This window comes from Callionymus lyra, chromosome 4 (assembly GCF_982586985.1).
Source record: "Callionymus lyra chromosome 4, fCalLyr1.hap1.1, whole genome shotgun sequence".
Classification (NCBI taxonomy): Eukaryota; Metazoa; Chordata; class Actinopteri; order Syngnathiformes; family Callionymidae; genus Callionymus; species Callionymus lyra.
The window spans coordinates 20,489,332-20,499,364 of NC_141821.1; the positions used below are offsets into that span (position 1 = coordinate 20,489,332).

General features: G+C 39.2%; 1 protein-coding gene across 1 annotated transcript in view; it reads left to right on the forward strand.

Annotated features, from left to right (window-relative positions):
- Positions 1-9,583, forward strand: part of ctnnd2a (catenin (cadherin-associated protein), delta 2a) — a 236,376-nt gene extending 226,793 nt beyond the window's left edge. Inside the window, exons 22-25 of the mRNA XM_087789092.1 lie at positions 1,100-1,226; positions 4,568-4,699; positions 5,061-5,137; positions 6,222-9,583. Of these exons, the coding sequence (XP_087645218.1) occupies positions 1,100-1,226; positions 4,568-4,699; positions 5,061-5,137; positions 6,222-6,635 (750 nt within the window). The 3' untranslated portion in view covers positions 6,636-9,583. The remainder of the gene's footprint in view (positions 1-1,099; positions 1,227-4,567; positions 4,700-5,060; positions 5,138-6,221) is intronic.
- Positions 9,584-10,033: the final 450 nt, after the last annotated feature.

Below are 10,033 nucleotides of genomic sequence, written 5' to 3' on the forward strand. Positions count from 1 at the left end.
TTCATCTTTCATTAACCAGTCTCACCTAGAAAGCGATGATTTTCTTGGATATTTATGCCTCCAGCACAGCTGCTTCGCGCTTGGATTCCCAAATAATGATTTGTCAGAAAAACTCATTAAAGTAATTACTCAAAGGTTTGATTCCTGTATATTTAAACATTGAAATACATCACATTATTACCCTGCTGATTCCAAGGCAGACTATTTAAAAGGAATATATAAAAAAAATCTTCTTGATTACCACATATTTATGGGAAAAGTATATATGGAACTGAAATGCATTACTAACATGGATAGTCTTATTCTATTTTTTAAAGTATGGTTTCAAAATATCTTAGTTAAAATAATTTATAGAGATTTAAGCTCAATAGTTACAATGCGCTGTTTTCTTGTTAAAATGCTCCTCCGTCGTAAATCTGGGCGAACGAGAGGTTACGAGAGCGGAGTCCATTATGATGTAATAATGGCTTCACTCCTCCTCCAGCCGGTTGTAATCACACCCGTTTTGTTTATACAATGAGTCCCTTGGAGGTGGAGACTTCTGGGATTGATGACGCACCGAGACAAACCTTGATGTTTGACCAATAACAGCAGAGTGGGTGTGGTTATGGTAAACAAGATTTCATTGCCAGAAAAAAGCGTTTTCAGTAGACGGAGCACATTTTCTAATGTAAATATTTTTATTAAATGAGAGTTTTTTGATTAACTTAAGAGACAATCAAATCATCACATTAGTTGCAGAGAGCAAAATTGAAATAGGATCTACGTTGAACCTTAAATTTAACATTTATAAATGAGAAAATACTGAGACTAATAAAAGTCTTACTCTGTCATCATAAGACCCAGAAACAATTCCAAACAAAACCACTGTTGTACGGAAGAGTTAACACTAAGACCCAATGAAGCTTTTTTTCAGCCCAACATGTCAAAAAAGAAAAAAAATACGCTGAATATGAAGGAAATGTAAACAAACTGGTAACACTGTATACATATATAAACAATTTGTGGCTATATCCTAATATTTTAGTTGTTTTTTTTGGTTTATATGTTAGCGTGTCATCAGCATAGAGTAACGTGGATTCTTGCCTCTTTGTTCCAGGATGGCTACGCTCAGTATCACTTTGTTGGGTCTGCATCAACCATAGAGCGAGACAGACAGAGACCCTACTCGTCCTCGCGAACGCCCTCCGTCTCACCAGTCAGGACATCGCCAAATAATCGCTCAGGTAAGACAAATCAAATCAAATCTGCACTCAATATTCACTGCATTTAACTCAACAGCCGCTGGAACTAACCAATACATTTGAAATCCTCAAATTGTTGAATCCTTTTCTTAGCTGGCAACAGTAGTTTAGGAGACATCTTTGTCCTTGATGACTCAAAGGTAGAGTAAGTATATTTAAAAAAAAAAAAATTCTCCAAACACTTCAAATGTCTATATGTGCAATTCCTGTTGTTATGGCAATGCCTGAGACAGGTTTTATGTTGCCTAATGTGGCGTTTGCTATTCATTTTTAATGACATTTTGAAAAGCTTTTTCTTCCTTAGAGGTTACACTTAGTTTGCCAGACATGGAAAGTTCATCAGCCTTAATGTGTGGTGTCCCCCAAGGGTTAAATTAAGGCCCTTTCCCTAATCAACTGCTTGCATAGTTGTCGATGAGTACATGTTCCTCAGAGTAGTTTCAGACTTTCATTGCTCTTCATTTCCTTACAAGGGTATTTTACATTCACATTAGCATACGTTAGAAACCCCCCCATTGAGTGTCACGCCGGATCTATCGTTATCTTTGTCCCGGGGCTGTCACCCCCTGGCCTTCAAGCTTAGCAAAGGTTACATTAGCATTAGCTGTTAGCATCAGTCGTTGAAGAGCCTTTAGCTGTTCTTTCTCCACACTGAGCTTAGCAGGCTGATGAGGCAGAAAAGTACTTTTCCTTGCTGCCGGCTTAGTGCAGTCTTCAAGGACCTTGGTGTGTGTGTGTGTGTGTGTGTGTGTGTGTGTGTGTGTGTGTGTGTGTGTGTGTGTGTGTGTGTGTGTGTGTGTGTGTGTGTGTGTGTGTGTGTGTGTGTGTGTGTGTGTGTGTGTGTGTGTGTGTGTGTGTGTGTGTGTGTGTGTGTGTGTGTGTGTGTGTGTGTGTGTGTGTGTGAGTGTGTGTGAGTGTGTGTGTGTGTGTGCGTGTGTGCGTGTGGGCGTGTGTAAGTGCCTGTGAGTGTGAGCGTGGGTTTGTGTGCACCTGTGTGTGTGTGTGTGTGGAGGGGACAAATAAAGAGAGGGATGAAACAAACGGAGAGAGAGATACCGAGGTGACGAGAGAAATTGAGGAGGCACAAAGAATTAGGGATTGGAAGGTGTTAAATGCAGCGGAGAGGCAGGATTTGGATTTAACTTTGACCAGTGACATTGAAAATGTACAGTTTACAGACACATTATTCTGAGGATGTGTTGAAATAAACCAACTCCACTTGTCGCTAAGTTACGTTTATATCTACTTGAAGATAGTATTTTCGACCTTTCCTTTAGACATTTTTAGAAAGATTTACCCTTTTTTCACAATAAATGCGTATTTTTTTCAATATAACATTTTCAATTTTGTTTTTATGTTCTTTAATAATAATGTAATTGGATATTTATTTCCCACTTTTTGCTTTCAAATGTATAATAATTTTGATGGATATTCATAGTTATTTGTAGTAGTCATTGTCAAAATCAGACTTTTTCCAATGTGGTCCTTATTTAAATTCAGTATTTTAACATGTCATACATACATCAATGCATCCAGCAGCTACAAGTCCAATCCCCACGGTAACCGAAACCAGAAGTGGCGGCTGTGTCACAATGGGTGTTTGACAGATCTGAGCATCCATTTTAATCATTTCTCCGGGCAAGCTGTCAGGCGTTAGAAATGAGATATCAAATGTCAAACGTGTGAAGTAGAGATTTTCTTCCATCAGCGGAACATTACGTGTACTTTTGCACCAATCAATCCCTACTTAGCTGAGCCTGAAGTCGACAATAGAGCGACAGTTTATCTCTTTGCACTGTCACAGTTTCATGTCTAGCTCTCCTCTGCTGAGCTCACTCGGGGTGTTGTCTCTCTGTTTGCTCATGAAACCGTGCACTGCAAACCAACCTACTTTTTAAATAAATAACTTCTCCTCCTAGTCAACATCAGCCACTTAATACCTTAAATATTTTTTTGGCTTATAGTATCTTGTCTTTTTTCAAGATTCTGCCGATACAATACATACCACTATACGATACAGTATATATCGAAGGGGTTTAAAATCAAATGGAATTTGTAGAGTCCTAGTAAAGACAGAAGTTTCTTCAGTCACAAGAAGTTTTGTTCAGGAACTCTTCCATGAGAGGTGAAACTCCATTCATATTTGTTCATTGCTGATGGCAGCTAATGGCAAGACATTTACCTTTTGTGACGGCAGTAGGAGCACAACTTCACATTCAGCTCTCAAAATAACTGTGCAGCCGGCGTACAGTTGCGCCGGATGCTTAGGTTGAAAGGATTTTGAGAATTCAGTATGTCAAGATAAGAGAAACTGAGTAAGCACTTTAGCTCTGCTGTGAGGGTATTACATTAAGACATGGTGAGGGGGGATGTGGAGGACTGGAAGATTTTGATGTAGAAACTGCTGAGAATCAAGTGTAAAACATTGTACAGTCTCAAGAGTAACTTTCTTAATAATAATCATTTTCAAGAATTCATTGGACAACATTTAACCTGTTAGTGGTTGAAAATTATTCTGAACTAGAGCCTTTTAATAGATGTACTCAATTTTATTAATTTGGTATCAATGCTTTGGTCTTTACTTCAGTAAATGTAACTAAAGTGTTTTTCAGTTGAATAATACTTTTGTGAAACCGTTTTAGATAATTGAAGAAAGATTGACCACATTTCAATACAATTTAAATTACAGTTATATATGTATATTTATATTTAAGTATATTATATTAATGTTGATTAATAAATAAATTCCATATTATCAATTAAATTATGTTTTATTGCTCGGATCGATCGCATTTCATCTACTAAATAAAGGCTTTTGTTTAATATTCAACGATTAAAAGTGTTTAAATCCTAGTTTCAAAACAGTGGATGAAGCCATGAAGCTGTGACTATAGAGGTTGTTCTAAGGAGGCTAATGTTAAGGAGGGAAACACTGATGAAAAACCGAAAAAGACAAAAAAAAAAAGATTAAAATCAAGTTATTTCGTTTTTAATCTTCCGGTGAAAAAGATCGAAATATATTGTTGGTTTAAAATCCCGCTAAATTTTGTCTTTGATTCAGTGTTGACTAGAACAGCAAATATAATTTGGAAAGATCAGTTGATTCAACCGAGCTCGCCTCATTTGAAAGAAATATTCCGAGAAGAAACGAATGTCTTATTTGCAGAGAAGCCTTTGAAACTAGTTATGAGTTTGTATGCTGACAAGCAAATCAGGAATAATGACTCTGCACCATGGAAGACTCACTCACACAAACACACACACACACACACACAGCTTCACACACATCGCCCTGATTATTTTGGTACATCTTTTTTTCGTAGCGAGCGCCCCAGCTTCTCCCCGTGAGATGATGAGTCTAAAGGAACGCAAGATAGACTATGATTCCACGGCAACCAACGCTGGTTTCCATAGCAACAAAGGAGAGCACACATCCCGAAAAGACGGCATGGCAGGTTTGTGTGACAACAGATAGTTAGGAATTAAATGATTATACTTGTCCTTTTCATCTCTGCGCTTCTATTTTCCCGATACTTGATCCTTCTCTTTCATCTCCATCTCCTTCTGTTCTCTCTTCCATTGATTCCTCGCTTGACTCTTGTTTCTTCGGGGCGCCGACTGAAAAGCTAATCACCAGACCTCCAATAAAACTAGATTAGGTTGGGCTTGATTTGTGTGTTTCTCAACTAGTTGCTCGTGTTCTTTGTTGTGTGAAATACCAATCGATCACCTTGTTTAAATCGCCTTAACCTAGAGACACGCCCACACGTTTGTTTTGCTAGTCCGTGTTTTAACTCCGTGTGTTTGTCAATGCAGTTCAAGTTTCCTGTGGGACTTCCACGTTATTCCGAAATTCTTACATGACTGCCAGTGATGAGCTGAAGCCAAATCAGGTGAGTTATGGACACACATACAGTTGGTTTTTTAAGGCATTGTTTAGTATTTTTTAAATAGTTTTATTCAATAATTTCTATATTAAATATATATACAAAATATATATATATATATATAAAATTTCAAAATGAATGACGAAGAAGGAATATCTTTTCTAGATTCAATATCTTTAGTTTGGTATACTTTTTACATTATTACAAAATATAAAATGGTGGCACTATTATACCAGCATGCATATAATGAATAATAATAATAATAATAATCTCTATTTATATAGCGCCTTTCTAGACCAGGGTCACAAAGCGCTTTGACAGCCATTCACACATACTGAATACCACAAAGACTTGTATTAATATATATATAAGAAGAAGAAGAAGAACTCAGAATATCAAAATATATGTGAAAATAAAAATAATTCAATATAAAAGCTTTTTAAATAAATTGTTTTAAAAGAGATGCTTAGAAACATGTCAACCAAAAGTTTTAACATTTGAAATCTTAAATTCAATATATGATTGCACTGTTAAACTTCAATAATACTCTCACAGTCGGATATCATATCTTTCATCATCATCATGATCGTGGGGGCGGCAGTTACTGAACACATCCAAGATTCAATTAGAACATTTAGAGACTTGTTTCGCTTCATGGATATGGATTATAACTTCAATGACTTGTGTTCCATCTTCTAAACATGCATGTGTTAAAGTGTTAAATGCATGATGCCTTATTATTCAAATATTCTGTGGCTGCACGATGAGGCCCTGAAATGTGCCCTTACTAGCTGGGACAAGAGCTTTATTGATGTTTAATGCTGGACAATAATGTAAATTGTGGTAACTTGTCAAAAAATCCTATTTTTTACAACTTTATCTAAATATATTTTCTAACATTTATTAAAATACTGATAATTATGTAGAAAATGTCAAATTTTCTGAACTGCATGACCCTGTTCACCCCAAATGTGCTAGCATCTCACAATATTCTCCCCTGTGACCCCCTTCACCTGTCACTCACCCCCTTGTCCTTCACATCCATCCCACCACTTTATCATCACTCCCTTCACCTCCTTGACCCCCCCAGGCTCCAGTCCAGCCTTGTATCGTGCCCCCTCAGCCTCAGCAGGACATCCCATCCACAGCGATTCTAAAAGACTACGACCCCTATCCCCCGCCCCCTTCCTTTCCCCAGCCACTGCCCCCACAGCCGCCACCTCACAGCCAGAGCCGGAGCTTCGACGATGTCTACTACGAGGACCAGGGACCCCCGCCGCCTCCGTCTCAGCCTCAGCCGCAGGTCCAGGCCCAACCTCAGGCCCAACCACAGCAGCCTCCGAGCACAACCGGACCACCGCGGGACCCCCGAGAAGACCTGCGCATGCACCTGGGTCTCAAATCCACAGGCAACTACGTGGACTTTTACTCAGCATCGAGGCCATACAGTGAACTCAACTACGAGACCAGCCACTACCCGGCCTCGCCCGACTCCTGGGTTTAATCGGACTACTCTGACTGGGGAGGGGTCTTTGTGTGTGCAGAATTGTTTAGTAACCAACCAACATCAGACCGACCAGGTGACTTGATATTTAAGGTGTCTTCAAATCACATGGCAGGATCATTCGTGTTGTTCCGGGACCTGGTCCACGTCTCAATTCGGTCCAGATTTTAAAATTTGTCTTGGAGCCGCCCAGAGGTGAGGTGTGTGTGTGTGTGTGTAGACTTTTTGGTCCTTTTAGAATGCTTTAGGGGTGATCAGCATCAGATCATGGTCTTACGTTCCCTCTTAACGATTATCTGAAATATCAATCATGTTTCTCAGATCCGAGACCCACAGAAGAAGTTGAGCACAAGCATTCCTTTGGAACTCTACTTTTTTTTATTGATACTATAGAATCCTTGATTAATGAAATATTCCACACGGCTAGAGATATTCATGTATGTAAATAGTGATATTATTTATTAGTCGACAGCTTTATACCATGGAACAGCAGGAGTGCCATCATTTGGAAGTAAAGTGGAGAATAAATAAGGGGAAAAAAGAGGATATACATTGTGGTTTAGCAGGAAGTATTGATAATCACTTCAATTTCCCTGTATTCCATCTACTTTTATCTCTAAGTTGTGACACTCCTGGTCATCCCTAAATCGCTCCTTGGTAGATGAAGAGAAAAGTTTGGGTGAGTCCCTTTGCACATGCAAACTGAGCGAGACGAGGATTTTAAAAACCCAGCGGAGACGGTGCATGTGCATGCCGACATTTTCTTTCTCTTTAGCGCCGTATCATTCTCAGCTTCGTTGCAGCGGTGAAAGGTAGGAAGCACAAGGGACTCGACAAGAGAAATTAAAAGAGAGAGAGAGAGAGAGAGAGATAAGAGAGTGGCGAGATCAAGGAATGGCGAGGAAGTGGAAGAGCGAGAGCTCTTGAATCTGAAGCCGGGGTAAGTGACCTGACCTTTAGTTGGAGAAAGTGAGACAAAGATGGCTTGACAGTTCTGGAGAGGGAGAGAGCAAAAGCACAGTGGAAGATGAAAGCACATCAAGTTGATCTTTTTTTACCGTTTCACCTAAAAACGTAGCACCGCTTCGATAACCTCGCCCCCTTTTTGTAAGTCGCTGCCTGTAGTCGTTTTTTTCCGAGGAATGTCATCAGAGACTGGCGTCATTTTTTTGCATCACTTTTATTTTTTTACTTTTTCTAAAACCTAAAAAAAGAACTCATTGTTATTTTTCTGTACACTGTTTAAAGGAGATTACGCTGATTGTGTATATTACACTTGTGATTGTTTCTCACCAACTGACTTACTGGGACGAAAAAACAAAGCAACAAAATGTGGGAGACGCAACAGCCAACAGCACCAGGATGAATTTTAGTGAACGTTCTTCCCACTTCCCTCATTTTGAAAGAATTTTTTTGATGGGGTTTTTTTCTTGTGAATATTGTGAAAAGCATTTCCCGATTGATGCTGCAGCACCACCATCACCACCATCATCATCATCATCACTGCCTGAAGAACACATCTGTTCAAAGCACACACTGGTGGAGTTCTTCAAGATGGTTCACCTTTATCCTACAAGGGTTTCTCAGTTCTTGTGAAGACCAGAAATGAACATCTGAAAAAAATACAGGGCCAAACAGTAAATGGATACTTTAGCGTCTTGTTAAAGTTGCCAGGAGAAGGAGAAACGATTCATCACAGGATATATTTATAACTAAATATCTGCATTTGTTGGTTTTTTTCATGAGTCAGCAAGTCAGCGTGAGATATGTAGTTGAAGTAGCCAGTGAGTATTTGTCTTGAAAATCATCTTCTCATAGACAAAGAAGGAGATTTAGCTAATGCAACACTTCTTACTGGAGCACCCTTAATCCCCACCACACCTCTTTGGCAAGCAATTAATAAAATGCTACACAAAAATGATTATTTACCAACAAATAACCTGCGAAAAGTCCAAAAACCATCAACCTAAATACATGTTTATTTTCTGCTATTTCTCTTTACAAAAATATGTTTTGTGTTGAACTTTTCCACACCTAGTTAAAGCCTGAACTGATTGAAACCCTGCTGGAGAGAAGGTGAGACATCTTGGAGAGCTTGAATAAAAATAAGAGACAACTATTCAAGACACGGTGACCTGGACGACTGACGTATAATGAGAAAACAAGCAGCAGGAGTCGAGCGAATATTCAACAAGTGCGGAAGTGAAACCGATTCCAATCAAAGACTTTGTGCCAAACTTTGACTGTACCAGTCCTGGAGGACGATTAAGGGACGTTCTGTCAAAGTTTACAGACCACATGACTCCCTCAGCTGTTTGTAACTTTGATTTAAAATCAGTTCTGGTTAGATTAATGGGGATTATGGGTAAAATTGCCTCCCATAGATGTACAGTACTGACCTGCCTGTCCTGTGTAGGCTGGCGTAGTGTGTGTGAGTGTGTGTGTGAGAGCGTGTGCGTGAACATAATTGTGAGCGAATGTATTTATGCATGCATGTGTGTAGTAGTGTGCGTATGCCTCCGTTGTGTGTATGTGTGGGTCTGCGTTCCTGTATAAATCGATGTCCAGTCATGGCATTCCTACTGACGAGAATTTTAACAAAGATAAAACTAACTAGACTGAATTGTTGATATAGGATGACAAATCTATAAATATATGAATATAAATATATATAATTTTTATGTGCAGATGTCAATGTCACTAAACGCAAGCAGAGACAACGTGCTGAGCGACAACAGGACTCTTGTTTACTTGATTTCAATGTGGAAACTGCTGATCGGGCCCCCCCCCCCTCACTCTGACCACCCAATTAAAGATAAAAATCCACCCGCAGATGCTCAGGCTCTAGTGTGAGTTGTGTGTAATTGTGTGTCCATGCTTCTTAGATGACCCTGCTGAGAGAGGACCGTACTTGAACACAAGAAAAATAAAAAGACTCTTTGCAATCATACACTGTCTTTTTTTTTCTGCTACAGTTGACCCAACCAGGAGACGTGTGGGTCAACTCATACACAAGAGCACAAACACTGTTACACTTTTCTTACATTAAGAATTATCTTATTGTGTTGTATTATATTCCTGCTTTGTTTTATTTTTGGTTTTCTCTCCCATTTCTACTATATTTTAATATAAATTGTACTTCCTTCTGTTTTTGACATTCAGCAGAAAGTAACCTCGTAGTCATAACCTAAGGGTAACAAACCAGGGAGGGAACATTTAAACACGAAGTAAAGTTGCCTTAAACTGAATTAAAGCCTGCGCCCCTGGCTTGCTGAATCACTTATAAATTCTCTACTATGCTGCGGTGTAGTATTCAAAACAGTCTTGTCGCACAGCTGCATTATGAGGCCCCTCCACCCGCTCTGTCAAGCCCTTTCCTGCCGCTCTAGCAAGCCCCT